The 20,167-nt window shown below is 40.6% G+C and overlaps 2 protein-coding genes across 2 annotated transcripts; both read right to left on the bottom strand.

Moving 5' to 3' along the window:
• Positions 1 to 448: 448 nt before the first annotated feature.
• Positions 449 to 5,901, bottom strand: LOC136174586 (olfactory receptor 5B3-like). The gene is given in 3 exon segments (XM_065944760.1): positions 449 to 475; positions 4,988 to 5,335; positions 5,338 to 5,901. Coding segments are annotated over 3 exon segments (939 nt in total).
• Positions 5,902 to 6,341: 440 nt separating this feature from the next.
• On the bottom strand, positions 6,342 to 19,867 carry LOC136174585 (olfactory receptor 5B2-like). The gene is made up of 4 exons (XM_065944759.1): positions 18,956 to 19,867; positions 16,791 to 16,988; positions 12,679 to 12,685; positions 6,342 to 6,505 (listed from the first exon to the last, which is right to left on the bottom strand). The coding sequence occupies exons 1-4, from the start codon at positions 19,865 to 19,867 to the stop codon at positions 6,342 to 6,344; spliced, it is 1,281 nt and encodes a 426-aa protein (XP_065800831.1).
• Positions 19,868 to 20,167: the final 300 nt, after the last annotated feature.

Genomic DNA, 20,167 nt, shown 5'->3' with positions numbered 1-20,167 from the left:
CTGAAGGAGATCAGTCCTGAATATTCATTTGAAAGACTGAGCTAAAGCTTAAATTCCAATACTCTGGCCATCTGATGTGAAAAACTGACTCATTCGAAAAGATCCTGATGCTGGGAAAGATTGAAAGTGGGAGGAGAAGGGGATGACAGAGGATAAGATGGTTGGATGGCATCACAGACTCAATGGACATGAGCTTGAGTAAACTCCAGGAGTTGGTGAAGGACAGAGAGGCCTGGCATGCAGCAGTCCATGGGGTCACAAAGAGTCGCACATGACTGAGCAACTGAACTGAACTGAACTGAAAAATTTATACATGCCCACAATTTAATAGTGTTTGTCTACCTCTAACTCTCAGGGCATATCCCGAATCACTTTGATTTAATTCATTCATATAAGCAAAGCATATTGAATCCCAGTTGTGTACCAAGTGATATGCTTGTTACTATTATTACAAAGTAAATGACACCAGTCTTTCCTTATTTTGTGGGTAGAGACAGCAAAAACTGCAAATCCACATTCAAATAGTGATAGGTGCTATAATCAAATATCAGTGACATGTTATTAAATCACCTTGAAAGTTTTCAGAATGTGCCAGAACATTCTGGTGACCATGAAGTTCTTTCTGTGAGTTACCATATTGGGCTCAAACACATGTGCATCTGGTTACACTTACTTTTGAAAGCAGTTAATTTCTGTATTCCTTTGATACAGAAAGAATGGCAAATGTGTTATCCAAAATCTCTTATTTGTACTCCAACGTGTAAAGGGAAACAAATGTCTTTTTGATCAACAAATTTAGAGATATAAGGATATGTTTAATATTGTACTACAAAACACTTGACCAATTCCAGTCCTAGTTCTATTGATAATCAGCTGTGTATGATGGTTACATACCTGCCATGATGTGATTTTCTTAATTCATGAGATAAAAAAGCCTTCTCCACCTACCTCATAGGTTTTTATCCTGCTCTCATGTGAGAGTGAGTATGAAAGTTCTTTGAAACTCACAAAATACACTAAGATTTTAAGGTCAAGCAATCTTGACCTTGAGCCATTACTTTCTGCTGTCTGCCTCATTTATTCTTGGTTATTGCTACAGGTTTTCTATCTGGTTAATTTTTATAATTTCTGTCTCTATTTATTCAGACTTTATTCTTTTGATTTCCTCTAGTTCACTGTCTAAGATTTTAGTTTGTTATCTGGGTATATTTAAGATATTTGTCTTAAAAGTGCTAAAAATATAGAATACTGATGAATGAAATTTTAGAAAATGAGTGTAATGGTGTCCATGTTCATGTTGTTGTTCAGTCCCCAAGTCACGCCCTACTCCTTTCGACTGCATGGACTTCAGCACTCCAGGCTTGCCTGTACCTCACTGTCTCCCCAAGTTTGGCCATTAGAGGAATTAGAGTTGATTGTGTTATGGACCTCATGCAATCAGCATTGAAACCCAAAGAAAACTTTCTAGGGTAAATTTTGACATGATAGTACAAATTTATATGGAATTGTAAAACTTGCAAACAGACAAAATAATTATGAAAAGGATAAAGGAGAAGCATGAAAATCATCCTCTTTTTGACTTACTATAATATGTAGTATTTATTTATTTTTACTTTTGTTTGCAAGGTATATGGGACCTTAGCTGACCGATCAGAGATCAAACCTGCATCACTTGCATTAGAAGGCAAAGTATTAACCACTGGATTACCAGGGAAACCCCAACCTATAGTATGTAAAACAGTGTGGTATTAGGGGAAAGAGGGACCTATGAATCTCTGGAATGGATTATAATATCCAAAAATGACCCGCAGCTATGTGATCAACTGATTTTTGTGGAAGATGCAAAGGAAAGTGAATGGAGAAAATATATTTTTTCAACAAATTTTGCTTTAATGGTCATCAGTTCATATATAATGCAGCCCCCACCCCCCCACAAAAAGAAAAAAAAACCAACTAAAACTTAAATGTAAACTGAAATCACATTTTTTGCAATGTTCTTCATTTCTCTTTATGCAAATATTTTAAAAGTTTTATTAAAAACTGCTAAACTGAAAGCAATCAGATGCGCTTCCAGAAGTGAATGATTAAACAAACTGTCATACAATATTATATTGGGAGACTATTAAGTGATACAATGGAGTATTAGTGATTCATGCAACAATATGGATGAATCTAAAGTGAATTTTTAAAGAAGTGAGTCCTAAAGGCTCTATATTGTGTTATTCCAATCATATAACATAGCTATGGAAAAAGCCTAATGAATTCCACGGGCTGGGGCATAGGGAGTGGTTGTCTGTGAAGAGATGGAAAGGTAAGTTTTAAGATAATGTAAGTATTCTTCGTGTTTCCCAGGGGGCACTAGTGGCAAGCAACCTTCCTGCCAGTGCAGGAGACGTGAGGGATGCCGATCTGACCCCTGGGCTGGGAAGATCACTGGAGGAAGTCATGGCAACTCACTCTGGTACTCTTGCCTAGAGAACCCCACGGACAGGGGAGCCTGGCGGGCTGTGGTCCAGAGGGTTGCAAGCAGCCAGACACGACTGAAGTGACTCCATGCACGTGGGCAAGGATGCGTCCTGGTACTGGGCTGGTGAACACACAGCTCTACGTTTGTTAAAACCCATAGAGCTGGACTTAGCATAGAGTGAAATTCAATACATACAAATTTAAAAGGATCGGCCAGGAGCACAGGAGAATCACAGGAGTGAACACAGATTGTTAAAAAAGTTAATTGTACTACAAATGACTTAGCCTCTTTGAAGAGAAGGGGGGAAATAAGCTAACGTTGGAAAACAGTGTGCTCATAGGGAATTGTAAGGGAAAAAATGAAAAAAAATCTATAAAATACTGTTCTTTAATTACTCAAGTTGTTCCTCAAGAGAGTATAGATCAGCAATTTTTGAATTGCTTTTCTTCTCTTTTTCTTTCATTTATTTTTATTAGTTGGAGGCTAGTTACTTTACAGTATTGTAGTGGTTTTTGCCATACATTGACATGAATCAGCCAAGGATTTACATGTGTTCCCCGTCCCGATCCCCCCTCCTACCTCCCTCCCCATCCGATCCCTCTGGGTCTTCCCAGTGCACCAGGCCCGAGCACTTGTCTCATGCATCCAGCCTGGGCTGGTGATCTGTTTCATGACTGATAACATACATGTTTCAGTGCTATTCTCTCAGATCATCCCATCTTTGCCTTCTCCCATAGAGTCCAAAAGTCTGTTCTATACCTCTGTGTCTCTTTTTCTGTCTTGCATATATGGTTATCATAACCATCTTTCTAAATTCCATATATATGCGTTAGTATACTATATTGGTGTTTTTCTTTCTGGCTTACTTCACTCTGTATAATGGGCTCCAGTTTCATCCATCTCATTAGAACTGATTCAAATGAATTCTTTTTAATGGCTGAGTAATATTCCATGGTGTATATGTACCACAGCTTTCTTATCCATTCATATGCTGATGGGCATCTAGGTTGCTTCCATGTCCTGGCTATTATAAACAGTGCTGCGATGAACATTGGGGTGCGCGTGTCTCTTTCAGATCTGGTTTCCTCAGTGTGTATGCCCAGGAGTGGGATTGCTGGGTCATATGGCAGTTCTGTTTCCAGTTAAGGAATCTCCACACTGTTCTCCATAGTGGCTGTACTAGTTTGCATTCCCACCAACATGAACTGCTTTTTTTAAAAACTGGAGTCACACAAATAAATTAATGAATGGAAATTGTTGGGAGTCAAATTTCTCACTGTCAGAGATGGAAGTTACAGATAAGAAAGGGGATGAAATAGATTAGAGTCAGAGATATTAGTAAGCACTCATGTTTAATTGATATGGGTATGATGGATAGGTAGAGAAATAAGTGTAATTATGAATACATACTTTGGCCTCCTGATGCAAAGAACTGACTCATTGAGAAAGACCCTGATGCTGGGAAAAATTGAAGGGAGAAGGAGAAGGGGATGACAGAGGATGAAATAGTTGAATGACATCACCAACTCAATGGACATGAGTTTGAGCAAGCCCCAGGAGTTGGTGATGAACAGGGAATCGTGGCGTGCTGCAGTCTATGGGGTCACAAGGAATCGGACACAACTGAGCGACTGAACTGAACTGATGAATACGTACAAACCTTGTATATGTATACTTCCTACCTCTGTAGAAAGAGGATCTAGAAGTGAAACTCTAATATAAGCAAGCATATTCAGCATCAAAATTCTTGGTTTAAGAGACCTCTCTGGTGGTCCAGTGGTTAAGAATCTGCCTTACAATGCAGGGACGTGGGTTTATTCCATGGTCAGGGAACTAAATCTCAAAGGCCACAGGACAACTAAACCCACATGCCAGAACTACCGATCCCATGCACCACAACCAAAGATCCAGTCTGCTGCAACTAAGACCCACAACTAAGTAAAATAAATAAATAAATATTTCAAAAAACTCTTGGGTTTTAAATACTTTTCATTTTCTCCAGTTTTCTTACACTCTGGCTACATTATCCTTTGAAAATCATAAAAATGAGCATGTTGGTTCTATCAAATGACTCAGTCAAGATAGAAATATTAATGTATTTAAAATGCTTTATTTATCTCTTGATAAATCTCTTGATATCTCTTGTGATCCCCCAAATCATATACTTGCATTTAATAGTATAACATTTTATTTTCAAATTTAACATTTAAATTAACAATTAATGCTAAATTAATAATTTAGCATTTAACTAAAGAAATAGAAATCTATTACACACATATGTATATTCTAATACATGAAGTAAATATTTTAGTTAAAAAAGCATGCAGGATAAATGAATGAACCAATGTCCTTAATAAGGTTTTAAACTAGTCAGCCACAAGACATCTTAGTCATTCTTGTTCAGGTATATTTCTGGATATAGTATTTCTTCTTTTTTTTTCAGGACAAGAGACTTTTTATTGGTCAGGATATCATTTTACAGTGTTGAAATCAGCATCCTAGAGACAGTTTTACCTCTACAAGCACCTTCACAAATGCACTCTTTACCTCCTTGTTCCTCAGGCTGTAGACCAGAGGGTTCAGCAATGGAATGATCACAGCATAGAACACAGAGGCTGTTTTGTCCACGTCCATGGAATGACTGGAGCTGGGCTGTAAGTACATGAAGATAATCGTTCCATGGAAGATGGAGACGGCAGTGAAGTGGGAGGCACAGGTGGACAAACCCTTCTGGTATCCTGCGGATGAGGGCATCTTTAGGATGGTGATAAATATGAATATATAGGATATCAAGATAACCAGGAGAGCAAAAAAGACATTGAAGCCCACTACATAAACTAGAACCAGTTCACGAACATGTCTGTCAGAAAACAAGAGAGAATCATGACAGCTGGAACATCACAGAAAAAGTGATGGACCATCTTGAACATACAGAAAGAGAGACTGAATGTGTCTCCAGTGTGGATGGAGGCATTCAGGAATCCACAGACATAGGAGCCTGTCGCCAGACCAGCGCACACACTTCTTGTCATGGTGGTGGTGTAATGTAGGGGTCTGCACACAGCTGCATAGCGGTCATAAGCCATTGAGGCCAACAGGTAATTTTCCACAGTGGCAAAGGCTACGAAAAAGAACATCTGAGCCGCACACGCATCGTAGGAGATGACCTTGTCTCCTGGAATGAATCCAGCCAGGACTGTGGGAGTGACAGCCGAAGAGTAGCAAACATCCACCAGAGACAGGTTACTGAGGAAAAAGTACATGGGCGTGTGGAGATGCGGGTCCAGCAGAATCAACGTAACGATCCCCAAGTTCCCAATCAGAGTGGCGAGGTAGATGAGGGTGAACATTATAAAGAGGGGAACGTGTAGCTCTGGGTCACTGGTTAGTCCTAGGAGAAAGAACTGTGTCACTCCTGTCGTGTTCTTCATCATGAAGAGAGCTACACAGCGCTCTGTGGCAATGAGAAAACAGAATCAGTGGTACACAAAGAAACTTAACTTGAAAGCTGTACATGCAATATTTCCCTACAGCATTACTTTATTACAGTGAGAGCTTGTATTTCAGTATACTCCAGATAAAGATGCACATGTCAACAAGACTTAGGCCATTCATTACACAGAGATTTACATGCTGTTGAATCTGAAGGGTCTTCACAGATAATCTCTTCAATTTTTAAAGTGCATGAGTTTGTAAGCTGAGATATAGAAAATTAACTTGATAGGGGCTTCCCTGGCTGCTCAGTGGTAAAGAGTCCACCTGCCAATGCAGGAGACGCGGGTTCTACCCCTGATGCAGGCGGATCCCCCACGAGGCAGGCCGCTAAGCCCACACACACAACCGCTGAGCCTGCGCCCTGCGCCCAGGAGCCTCACTACAGCTGGGCGCGGCCGCTATGCAGCCTGCGCACCCTGTGGCCTCTGCTCACAAGCCCTGCCGTCACAGCAAGAAGCTCGCGGACCCCAGCTAGAGGGTACGCCCTGCTCTCCACAACCAGAGCAAAGCCCCTGCAGCGGTGAAGACCCAGCACAGCCAAAACTACAAATGTAAAATGAAAACTTTAAAAAAGCAGGTTAACTTGATAAATAACTAGTCCAGAATAAATACATCTGCCAATTCACTCTTTCCAAGCCTAGATAAGGCCTATCCCTGCATGTCGCTCCTCTGTCAGGAACTTCTCTAGACACCTTTTTTGTTGTTCAGTCACCAAGTCGTGTCTGACTCTAAATATACATTGATTATATCCTTTCAAGGATGTCATATCTTGATATGATATTGCCTTCATTTAAATTATAATGCATAAGAGGTTGAGTAATCTTGTTTATTTTTAAATGAGTGTTAATTAACAAGGCATGCTTTGGACCCAAGGCAATCTCTGAACCCACACGGAGTGGCTCCGGAAATAATGGCCTTTATTGTGTTTAAGTCAAACTGAGTTTAACTCCGTTCCTAGTTACTCTTTGCCTTCATCGGTCTGAGCTCAGTGTTGGATGTTTCAGAGAGTAACTGAAAGTCCGTGCAGAGTGTAAGTGATGAGATAACTGGAGCGGCAGGGGCTGTGCCCCCAGCAGGCAGTTCTGAGAGGAAGACAGAGCACTGTGCACGGAGCACTATGGTCAGAGCTGGGATAGATGTGAGCCCTACCTTTCACTGTCTGGGGTAACTCTAACCTAACTCACCTGAAGCTCGTATTTCCATCTGCAGAATTAGGACCATTATGATCCTACTTTATAGTATTGTTGTGAAAATTAAATAAAGTAACACATTAAACAACAAAATTCTGGATGGTTAGCACAGTCTAAGAGTAATAGTTATTACACTGCTATGAGGATGGGATGTTTATCGATGCGTTGGTTTGTGAAAATTGGGTGGTGACTTGGAGGGCTTCAGGAATGCACAAGTTTTAGCCGTACAGTCTTCCCCTTCAGTCTGCCTTTTTTCATACACGAGGGCCACTAAGATTCTTCTGTTCTCCCCAGTGTTTCTCTGGCTATCCTTGCTTTGCCTATATGATTGACTGCTTCAGCAATTGCACGTGACCCATTCTTTTGCTTAATTTGTTCCTCGAAATACATATCTTACTTGAAACAGTCCCTTTTTAAAAACTCGTTCTTTCTCTTATTACTGTCATCTCAAAGCAGAACCACAGACATCAAGGATGGAAAAGTCCCTTGTTTGCGGGCTGTCTTCATTCTCTAGAGCTGCTGTTACTGACTCCAAGCTTCCTCTGCTCACCACACCATAGGCCCATGAATCTGAGAGATGAGGTGCTGAGGCAAGGAATATGACTTTATTCGGAAAGCCAGCTGACTGAGAAGATGGCAAGCAAATGTCTCAGAACAATCGTCTTACTGGGGTTTGAATGCCAAGTTCCTTTATAGATGGGAGATGGGGAAGAGGTGAGGAAGCAAAATAAGAAGGCCGTTAATCTTATAGCTGTCTCCAAGAATGGCAAGCCTCAGGCAGGGGATGTGTTCATTTCTTCCTTCTTGGCATCCACAGATAGACAGGGTCCTGAACAAAGGCACTTCAGTTTGAGTCAGGCAGAGGGGCAGGGTTCTCCGAGGCAGGCCTTTATGTGTGATTATAGTAACAAAACCAATGAAAACAAGTCAAAGAAGCAGTTTCAGCAGGGAGTCAGAATTGGTTCTTCCCCCAACACTATTTTGGTGAAGAGCGCCATGCTGTAAAGTATTTTACTAGAATCTCGTCTGGTGTAGGAACAGTATTGTAAATATTTTTCTTCCGTTGGAAGCCTTTGGAAGGGCATCTGTCTTCTGCTAACTACTAACAAAGGTATGACCTAAATCAAATCCCTTATGATTATACGTGGAAGTGACAAATAGATTCAAGGGATTAGATCTGATAGACAGCGTACCTGAAGAACTATGGATGGAGGTTCATGACATCGTACAGGAGGCAGAGATCAAGACCCAAGAAAAAGAAATGCATAAAGGTAAAATGGTTGTCTGAGGAAGCCTTACCAATAACCAAGAAAAGAAGGAGAAAGGCAAAAAAGAAAAGGGAAGATATGCCCATTTGAATGAAGAGTTTCAAAGAATAGGAAGGAGAGATAAGAAAGCCTTCCTCAGTGATCAATGCAAAGAAATAGAGGAAAACAATAGAATGGGAAAGATTAGAGATCTCTTCAAGAAAATTAGAGATACCAAGGGACCATTTCATGCAAAGATGGGCTCAATAAAGGACAGAAACAGTATGGACCTAATAGAAACAGAGGATATTAAGAAGAGGTGGCAAGAGTACACAGAAGAACTGTACAAAAAAGACCTTCATGAGCCAGATAACCACGATGGTGTGATCACTCACCAGAGCCAGACATCCTAGAATGTGAAGTCAAATGGGCTTTAGGAAGCATTACTATGAACAAAGCTAGTGGAGGTGATGGAATTCCAGCTGAGCTATTTTAAATCCTAAAAGATGAGGCTGTGAAAGTGCTACGCTCAATATGCCAGCAAATCTGGAAAACTCAGCAGTGGCTACAGGACAGGAAAAAGTTAGTTTTCATTCCAATCCCAAAGAAAAGCAATGCCAAAGAATGCTAAAACTGTAGCAAAATTGCACTCATCTCACATGCTAGCTGAGTAATGCTCAAAATTCTCCAAGTCGGCCTTCAACAGTACTTGAACTGTGAATTTCCAGATGTTCAGGATGGATTTAGAAAAGGCAGAGGAACCAGAGATCAAATTGCCAACATTTGTTGGATCTTGCAAAAAGCAAGAGAGTTCCAGAAAAACATCTACTTCTGCTTTATTGGCTACACCAAAGCGTTTGACTGTGTGGAAAATTCTTAGAGATGGGAATACCAGACCACCTGACCTGCCTCCTGAGAAATCTGTATGTAGGTCAAGAAGCAACAATTAGAACTGGACATGGAGCAACAGACTGGTTCCAAATCAGGAAAGGAGTATGTCAAGGAGTGTAGATTGTCACCCTACTTATTTAACTTATATGCAGAATACATCATGTGAAATGCCAGGCTGGATGAAGCACAAGCTGTAATCAAGATTGCCAGGAGAAATATCAATAGCCTCAAGTATGCAGACAACACCACCCTTATGGCAGAAAGAGAAGAAGAACTAAAGAGCCTCTTGATGAAAGTGAAAGAGGAGAGTGAAAAAGTTGGCTTAATGCTCAACATTCGGAAAACTAAGATCATGGCATCCGGTCCCATCACTTCATGGCAGATAGATGGGAAAACAATGGAAACAATGAGAGACTTTATTTTTGGGAGCTCCAAAATCACTGCAGATGGTGACTATAGCCATGAAATTGAAGATGCTTACTTCTTTGAAGTAAAGCTATGGCCATCCTAGGCAGCATAGTAAAAAGCAGAGATATTACTTTGCCAACAAAGGTCCGTCTAGTCAAAGCTATGAGTTTTCCAGTAGTCATGCGAGAATTTGATGTGAGAGTTGGACTCTAAAGAAAGCTGAACACCGAAGAATTGATGCTTTGGAACTGTGGTGTTGGTTCTTTTGAGAGTCCCTTCGACTGCAAGGAGATCCAACCAGTCCATCCTAAAGGAAATGAGTCCTGAATATTCATTGGAAGGACTGATGCTGAAGCTGAAACTCCAGTCCTTTGGCCACATGATGGGAAGAACTGACTCATATGAAAAGACCCTGATGCTGGGAAAGATTGAAGGCAGGAGGAGAAGGGGACGACAGAAGATAAGATGGTTGGATGGCATCACTGATGTGATGGACATAAGTTTAAGTAAGCTCTGGGAGTTTATTATGGACAGGGGGGGCTGGCGTGCTGTAGTGCATGGGGTCGCAAAGAGTCAGACAGGACTGAACAACAGAACTAAACTGAACAACTGAACATCTTCCTCCTAAAACTTTTGCAACTTCATTTCACAAGCCTGTACCTTGAAGATATTATGTTTACCAACCCAAACACCCATGACCACTTTTAGCATATACTCTGTTCTATTACCAACCAGTTCTTATAGATAAGTGAGTGTGTGTGCGTATGTGTGTGTAAGGTAAGTAGCATTATGATTTCTGCTTTACTATTAGTAAATTAAAGACTTAAAAAGTTATGTGTTGCTCTAAAATTACACAGCTAGTATGAGAGTCAAGATTCAATAGTTAAATCCACTTTGGGTCAAATCGAAAGTCTATGCTTTTAGCCATTCACTGCTAACATGTGTACACATTCTAGTAATAATAAGTATGAGATTATGAAGAAAAGGTCAAAATGCAGTTTGGATTTTGTTAATTCCTATTAGACACTTTTATGTTGCTGTTGTTGTGTAGTCGTGAAGATGTGTTCACCACTTGGTTCCCTCCAGGCTCCTCTGTCCATGGAATTTCTCAGGCAAGACCACTGATGTGGGCTGCCATTTCCTTCTCCAGGGATCTTCCCAGAGACAGAACCCACATCTCCTGCATTGGCAGGCAGCTTTTTTTTTTTTTTTTTTAATTGAAGGATAATTGCTTTACAGAGTTTTGCCATTTTCTGTCAAACCTCAACATGAATAAGCCATAGGTATACATATATCCCTCCCTTTTGAACCTCCCTCCCATCTCCCTCCCCATCCCACCTGTCTAGGTTGACACAGAGCCCCTGTTTGAGTTTCCTGAGCCAGACAGCAAATTCCCATTGGCTATTTATTTTACACATGGTAATGTAAGTGTCCATGTTACTCTTTCCATACATCTCACTCTCTGCTCCCCCTCCCCTCGTCCATAAGTCTGTTCTCTATGTCTGTTTCTCCCATTGTTCATTGCAGCACTGTTAACAATAGCTAGAACAGGGAAGCAACCTAGATGTCCATCAACAGATGAATGGATAAAGAAGTGTGGATAGATACACAATGGAATATTACTCAGCCATAAAGAGGAACATATTTGAGTCAGTTCTAATGAGGTGGATGAACTTAGAACCTATTATACAGAGTGAATTGAGTCAGAAAGAGAAAGATAAATAACGTATTCTAACACACATATACGGAATCTAGAGAAATGGTACTGAAGAATTCACTTGGCAGGCAGCTTCTTTTTACGAGCCACCAGGGAAGCCCAGACACTGTCACAGTTCAAGTGTAACCAGAAAGGGTTAATTTTGAATTTACACTGGATCTGCTTGTGTGACTGTAACCTGTATTTCGCTGCTTTTGTTATTATAGACACGCACAATGGCCTGCCTCAGAGAGATAACCTGACCCTGACCACCTGTGAAAGATGCCACAGTCTTGAGTCGTTTCTGTCCCCAGGGGCAGAGCCAGGGCCCCTCACACGCTGCTGTCTTGGCCCCAAGCCAGAATCACAGGTAGACATGCATCCTTGTTAGCTGATATGACAGGAGATGTTCCATTTCACACCAGCCATGAGATGACTTAAGGAAGTGAAGTGAACACGTCCTGCTACCTGAGGCTTGCCAGTCTAGGAGATGTTTGCAGGAATTAACTGGTCTTTTACTTTGTTTCCTCACCTCCCCAATCTCTGATCCATAAAAGAACCCGGCCACCAGGCCCCCGACAAGATGATTATTTTGAGACACTAGCTTGCTGTCCTCTCCATCAGCCAGCTTCCTAGTCACAACGCCTCATCTCAGATTCATCGACTTTTCTTGTGGCAAGCCAAGCAAGCTTGGACTCACTAACATGAGGATTTTTTTTAACCTCTGCTTTTTGACTTCCCTGGTGGCTCAGATGGTTAAGTGTCTGCCTACAATACGGGAGACCTGGGTTTAATCCCTGGGTCAGGAAGATCTCCTGGAGAAGGAAATGGCAACCCACTCCAGTATTCTTGGCTGAAAATTCCATGGATGGAGGAGCCTGGTAGGCTACAGTCCATGGGGTCACAAAGAGTCGGACATGACTGAGTGACTTCACTTTGGCTTTTTTTTTTTGCTCATTTGTTAGTATTGATTTGTTTTCTGTCTCCATTGAGAAGCCAATATTTGATGAACAAGATGAAATTACCATTTAATCAGTCAGAGAATCTATCTAGGTTATTTTTCTGTTCATATCTTTTGGAAAGTAGGCTGGGGTTTCCTCAGTATCAGTAAACTCTACTGATGGAAGTTTGACATTTATATCACAGTCTCACCTCAATATTTTAGGAAAACCTTGAAAATATTTACTTTTGTTCTCTAATAACTTAAAGTGAGAATAGTTTCCCCATTCCTCTGGTATGAATCACACTTCTAACTCAAAATGTTTATGTAGTATACATGCTTACCTGTGTGCTGGGAGAGAAGGAACAGTCAGTTCCGCATAATGAGTTGGAAATCAGATTATCAGCTGTAGAATGATGCAGAAATACTGTCAGAGGAACTCTCCTCCCAATAATGGTCTTATGATTCTGAAGTCTCTAAGGCAGGAAAATGGAAGAAAGAATATTAACATGGCTTAATTCCTGAACCTACTGTGCATTCTTTCTGTCTCCTTATCTCCTCCTCCTTTGAACAATAAACATCATAAGATTACCTGTCATGTAATTCACAGAATTGTTTATGTAAATAACAAATTCCAATAAGAGATTATCTTTTAAGAGCCAGTCAATTTCATTTTTATCTTGGAGTGTTTCCCTGACTATGGGTACAGGTACATATCAAATTCTGGGATAAAGCTTCTGTGTACTGACAAGTATAAATAGCCAGATGAATAAATGATGGCTGAATGGGTTCAGTATGCAGAGCCATTCCTCTAAAATGAGGTCACACGGATACTGGGATTTCAAAGGCTAATGCTGGAGGGTGTTATAGAGACGCAGAACTCTCCAGGAATTTCCCTTGTGGGCACATCTACAGTTTCTCATCCCACTTTCCCAGGAGAGGCGCAATTAAACTGTCTGTGGGGACCATGCTGATTGCATGTCCATTATACATGCATGGTTTTTGCTGCTTCTTCTTTCCTTGTTATTTTGGTCAATTTATTATGAACATATAATTTACATACAGTAATATCCAAAGTTTTAATGTGCAGTTCTAAGACTTCTGTCAAATTTACTGTCAAAGAGCCACTATCGCCTGAATAGATTCCCATAAACCTCTTTGGATAAACACATTTTCTCACCCACTGCCCCTGACAATCCGAGACTTCTGCCTTTGCAAGAGTGTCCTTAACTGTTATCCTGGAACACGTACTCTGAGTTGGTAATCTTCCCCTTAGCATTTGAGATTCGCTCATGGTATTACCTGTGTCATAGTGGAATCTTTATTGCAGAATTATATTCTACACAATGGGCATTACAGGTTGTTTATCCTACTTCGTAGCTGAGGAACGTTTGTGTTGGTTCAAGGGTCTGGTGATTACAAATAAAACTGATATAAACAGTTGCCTAAGATATTTGAACTCAAGCATTCACATCATTTGGATAAGTATCTAGGAGATGGGTTGCTTAATTATAGGGTGAGTATGTGTTTATTTAAATGAAAAATTGCCAAGATATTTTCTGAAGTGTTCTGCTATTTTAATTTCTTACCAGCAATGTGTTAAAATTATTTTACATTTTTACCATAATTTGGTATTTAAGTTTTAAAATTTAAATTTCTTGTGTCATTTTTCAAAGTTATTATAATATCATTTACCATATTCATTATGCTGCAGATTGCATTCTAATGGCTCCTGTGTTTTATCACTGGAGGTTTGTACCTCTCATTCCCTTCACCACTTTTGCACCCTCACACTCACCCTACTGGCAGCCATCAGTTATTTCTCTGTGAGGTTGTTTTCATTTTGTGCTGTTTGTTATTTAGATTCTCACACTGGTCAGAATGACCATCATCAAAAAATCCAGAGAGGATGTGGAGAAAAGGGGATCCTCCTACACCTTCATTGGGAACGTAACTTCATACAACTACAGACAACAGTATGGAGGTTCCTCAAAAAGCTAAAAATAGAACTAGCACATGATCTGGCAACCCCACTCCTGGACATATTTCAGAGAAAACATAGTTCATAGTTCAAAAAGATACATGCACTCCAGTGTTCATTGTGATACTACTTACAGTAGCCAGGACATGTTCAGTTCAGTTCAGTTCACTCAGTTGTGTCCGACTCTTTGCGACCCCATGAACCACAGCACTCCAGGCCTCCCTGTCCATCACCAATTCCCAGAGTTTACTCAAACTCATGTCCATTGAGTCAGTGATGCCATCCAACCATCTCAACCTCTGGTGTCTCCTTCTCCTCCTGCCCTCAATCTTTCCCAGCATCAGGGTCTTTTCCAATGAGTCAGCTCTTCGCATCAGGTGGCCAAAGTATTGGAGTTTCAGCTTCAGCATCAGTCCTTCCAATGAACAACCAGGACTGATCTCCTTTAGGATGGACTGGTTGGATCTCCCTGCAGTCCAAGGGACTCTCAAGAGTCTTCTCCAACACCACAGTTCAAAAGCATGAATTCTTCACTGCTCAGCTTTCTTTATAGTCCAACTCTCACATCCATACATGACCACTGGAAAAACCATAGCCTTGACTAGACGGACCTTTGTTGGCAAAATAATGTCTCTGCTTTTTAATGTGCTCTCTAGGTTGGTCATAACTTTCCTTCCAAGGAGCAATCATCTTTTAATTTCATGGCTGCAATCACCATCTGCAGTGATTTTGGAGCCCAGAAAAATAAAGTCAGCCACTGTTTCCATTGTTTCCCCATCTATTTCCCATGAAGTGATGGGACCAGATGCCATGATTTTAGTTTTCTGAAGGTTGAGTTTTAAGCCAACTTTTACACTCTCCTCTTTCACTTTCATCAAAACGCTCTTTAGTTCTTCTTCTCTTTCTGCCATAAGGGTGGTGTCATCTGCATAGCTGAGGTTATTGATATTTCTCCCAGCAATCTTGATTCCAGCTTGTGCTTCCTCCAGCCCAGCGCTTCCCATGATGTACTCTGCATATAAGTTAAATAAGCAGGGTGAGAATATACAGCCTCGATGTACTCTTTTTCCTATTTGGAACCAGTCTGTTGTTCCATGTCCAGTTCTAACTGTTGCTTTCTGATCTGCATACAAGTTTCTCAAGAGGCAGGTCAGGTGGTCTGGTATTACCATCTCTTTCAGAATTTTCCACAGTTTATTGTGATCGACACAGTCAAAGGCTTTGGCATAGTCAATAAAGCAGAAATAGATGTTTTTCTGGAGCCAGGACATGGTGACGATCTAAATGTCCATTGACAGATGAATGGATAAAGAAGATACGGTATGTAGATACAATAGACCATTTCTCAATCATTAAAAAAAGAATGAGGTAATCTCATCTGCAGTAACACGGCTGGACCTAGAGATTGTCATACTAAGTGAAGTAAGTCAAACAGAGAAAGATATATATATTTCACTCACATGTGGAATCTTAAAAAATGATTATAGTAATGCACTTATTTACAAAACTGCTGTGGAGTCCAGCCCCAGCGGGTCCAGGAGTACCCAAGGGATGAGTGGTGTCGGCAAAGAAGAAGACAGACACACACAGAAGGTTGCGTGGAAGAAAAAGCTTCTTTTATTTTTAGGACAGCTCAGTTTTTATAGAATGGACGTTTTCTCCCCCTTAAGTCACCACATATTGCATCAGATACTTGTTTCGTGCTTCTGTCAATATTTTTCTCCCCCATGTTTTTCCCCTCTGCATTCATCTGGAACATTTCTGATTACAGGGATTTTTCTTAAATGTCCCTTACATAGTCGTCTTGCCTCAATGGCCTAACATTTTCACCCTAACAGAAACAATGTTCCACAAGTTTCAGGTATAATATGAATTCTTTAGACAATAAAACAATACGTGGGAAAGGCTACACAAACATGTTTGACATTTCTGAGAATAGTACCATGTGAAAAACCATGATATTTTTCTTTACCTAAAATTACAAAGTCTACAGTGATTAACTATGAAGCAGCAAAACACCTCTATTAATAGTGAGGTAATGGCAGTGAAGCTGGTTAATATAAATCTTCTATTGAAATCCTATGTACCCAATTTCCTAACTCTACAAAAATACCCATAATCTTCCATGTTGTTTAAAGGAAGGGAAACAATGGACAAATAGCAGCAAGGAAATAGCAGTAATGAAAACCCTCCCAACCAAGGAGCAAGTAAACTGAAGCAGAATATCTACTTCTAAATCTACATGCCTCTACTCTTTTCTATTCTAGAACATTATAATCTTTAAGCAAGCAGCCAAACTATGCCTGTGGCCTTTTCCTCTTTGACTTGATGTTTATGGTTGTGTCCTGAGCCAGAGCAATCATGAGCATTTCTAAATAGGTTTGGACTTTTCCAGGGAGGCCTGATCACTATATGTTACATTTCCAAAAATTAATAGAAAGCCCAACAACAGTAAGACACAAAGAGGAAACGGACATATTGGGCCCCCGAGACACCCTCGAGGGGAAGAGCTGACTTGCAGGTTCCTTTCTCGTCCCATGACCTTGTCCCCGGGACAACCTCGAGGGGAGGAACTGCCTTGCAGGTTCCTCTCTCATCCTGTGACCTTGTCACGGCCTGGGCACGTCCCGGCAGCTCCCGACAGAAAACAGACTCACAAACTTTGAAAACAAACTTACAGTTATCAAAATGTAAAAGTGGAGTGGGGGAATAACTTAGGAGTTTGGGGTTAATATACACACTATTATGTATGGGGCTTCCCAGGTGGTGCTAGAAGCATGGAACCTGCCTGCCAATGCAGGAGACGTAAGAGACGCAGGTTTGATTCCTGGGTGGGGAAGATCCCCTGGAGGAGGTCATGGCAACCCACTCCAGTATTCTTGTCTGGAGAATCACATGGACAGGGGAACCTGGTGGGCTACGGTCCATGGGTCACAAAGAGTCAGACGTGACCGAAACAAATTAGTATGAATGCACTAATATATGCGAAGCAGATAATCAACAAGGACCTACTGTGTAGCCCTGCAATTCTACTCAGTATTCTGTGATAAATTATATAGGAAAACAATCTGAGAAAGAGCGTGTATATACTGAATCTCTTTTCTGAACACCAAAACCTAACATAATATTGTAAATCAACTATGAGTGTGTTCAGTAGCTCAGTCATTTTCAACTCTTTGCACATCCATGGACTGTAGCCCACCAGGCTTCTCCGTCCATGGAATTTTCCAGGCAAGAATACTGGAATGGGTTGTCAGTTCCTCCTCCAGGTGATCTTCCTTGGATTGAACCCATGTCTACTGAACTTCCTGCATTGGCAGGCAAATTTTTTATCACTAGCTTCACATTCCAATATAAAATTTAAATTTAAAAAGAGGAGATTTAAGAAAATGAAAATACTCTGCATGGTATTATAATGATGCATTCAGTTCATTATACATTTGTCCAAACCAGTAGCATGTAGAATACCATTAGGGTAAGCTATGGATTTGGGTTGATTATTTTATCTTATTGAAAATTGTAGTGTGACTGTGTTGTGATTTAGTCAAGAAGAAATATTAATTCAAGATATTTATGTATCTCTTAATAAAATGTGCCAAAAGAATACATAATTTCATTTAAAATAATGATTTTCCTCCTATTCAGAATCACAGAACGGTTTTTCAACAAAAGAAATAACCACAAATAGACATAATTTTATATTTAATGTCAAATAACTGCTAAAATTATTTTTATTAAAAACTAGCCACAGTCCATTTTTTCATTTAAAAGAAGTTTTACTGGAGTATGGTTGATTTACAATGTTTTGTCAGTTTCTGTTATACAGAAAAGTGAATCAGTTATGCATATACACATGTCCACTTTTTGTAGATTCTTTTCCTATATAGGTCATTACAGAATATTAAGTAGAGTTCCTTGTGCTATACAGTAGGTTCTTCTAAGCTATCTATATGTCGGTTCCAATTGACCAGTTTATCCCTCCCCTCCCCATTCCCTCCTAGTAACCATAAGTTTGCTTTTAAAATCTGTGAACATGTTTCTTTTTTGTAAGTAAATCTGTTTTACTGTTTTTTTCGATTCCACATACAAGTGATATCAAATGTCTGGCTTTCTCTGACTGACTTCACTCAGTGTGACCATCTCGAGGTCTGTCCGTGTTGCTGCAGATGGCATTATTCTGTTCTTTCTTATGCCAGCCACACTTCAGTTACCTTTGACAAATTTCCCTTTCCAGTGTGTGTGTGTGCCCACATGAGACACACACCTGCACCTTTGTTTATGGGCTTGACTGTACTCCTGTATAGCATGTGTGTTTGCACTGACAGGTAGTCAACCAAATGTAAGTGAAACAGGTGCATAAATCAAATAGCATCAATAAGTTTTGACAAGCAGGTCCTAACATTTCTAAAGCTTCCCATTAGTCATTCTCATTCAGGTTGTAGATTTTTAAATATGTTATATTTTTTACTGGATGACAGATTTTTTAAGAGATAAAGATGCCCCCTCAAAAATGTAAATGCGGTGTGCACTTGAAGAGCAACAAGTTACATGGGGAAAGTCTGAGAGGAGTTAAATAAGGTTCTGTCCATACTATGATGCTAAAATCCCAACCCTATAGAAATATCTGTCTTCTCAACTACCTTCTTGAAGGCACTCGTGACCTCCTTGTTCCTCAGGCTGTAGACCACAGGGTTCAGCATGGGGATGACCACAGCATAGAACACAGAGGCCACTTTGTCTGTGTCCATGGAGTGGCTGGAGCTGGGCTGTAAGTACATGAAGATGATGGTCCCATAGAAGATGGAGACAGTGGTGAGGTGGGAAGTGCAGGTGGACAAAGCCTTTCGGTGACCCTGAGCTGAGTGCATCTTCAAGATGTTTACAAATATGAGCAGGTAGGAAATCAGTATAACCAGAAGAGCAAAAGAGACATTAAAGCTCGACAGAAAAACAAGAACCACCTCGCTAATGTGTTTTTCAGAGCAAGAGAGAGCCAGGACAGCTGGAACATCACAGAAGAAATGATGGACTGTGCGGGACTTACAGAAAGTAAGGCTGAATATGTCTCCAACATGGAAGCAGGCATTTAGAAACCCACAGACGTAGGACCCTATGGCCAGAAGTGCACATACACTTGTCGTCATAGTTGTGGTATAATGCAGAGGTCTGCACACGGCTGCATAGCGATCATAGGCCATTGAGGCCAAAAGATAATTTTCCACAGTGGCAAAGGCGACAAAGAAGAACATCTGAGCAGCACATGCATTGTAGGAGATGAGCTTGTCTCCTATAAGTAACCCAGCCATGGCTTTCGGAGTGACTGCCGAGGAGTAGCCAAAGTCCACCAGAGACAGGTTACTGAGGAAAAAGTACATAGGAGTGTGAAGATGAGAGTCCAGGAGAATCAGTGTGATCATTCCCAGGTTTCCGACCAGAGTGATGAGGTAAATGACAGTGAACATGATACAGAGGAGGCTCTGCAGTTCGGGGCCACTGGATAGTCCGAGGAGGATGAACCCAGTCACTTCTGTCCTGTTCTCCATTTGTGCCATTTGGGAATCATGAGATGTCCTGTAGCAATGAGAAATGAAGGGAAAAGTGATCCCCCAAATAACAAACTGTACTGAAATGGAAGTGCCTAATTACCTTGTGTAATATGTCATTAATAATTTGTATTTCAAAATTATCTTGATTTAATGATAAGAGCTTTTCATTTAAATTTGTGCATGTGGCTGCTAGTGGTAAAGAACCCACCTAACCATGGAATTAAAAGACGCTTACTCCTTGGAAGAAAAGTTATGACCAACTTAGACAGCACATTAAAAAGCAGAGACATTATTTTGTCAGCAAAG

This window comes from Muntiacus reevesi, chromosome 9, assembly GCF_963930625.1.
Source record: "Muntiacus reevesi chromosome 9, mMunRee1.1, whole genome shotgun sequence".
In the NCBI taxonomy this organism is placed as follows: domain Eukaryota; kingdom Metazoa; phylum Chordata; class Mammalia; order Artiodactyla; family Cervidae; genus Muntiacus; species Muntiacus reevesi.
The sequence above is the reverse complement of the archived record's forward strand: the minus strand, read 5'-3'. Positions and strand labels throughout refer to the sequence as shown.

What these genes read in the sequence shown, in the direction of transcription:
- LOC136174585 (XM_065944759.1), bottom strand. Translation starts at nt 19,867, where the DNA reads ATGGCACAAATGGAGAACAGGACAGAAGTGACTGGGTTCATCCTCCTC. An exon ending in TCACGAGTGCCTTCAAGAAG is followed by an intron (nt 16,989 to 18,955) that starts GTAGTTGAGAAG and finishes GATAACTGTAAG; the next exon opens with TTTGTTTTCAAAGTTTGTGA.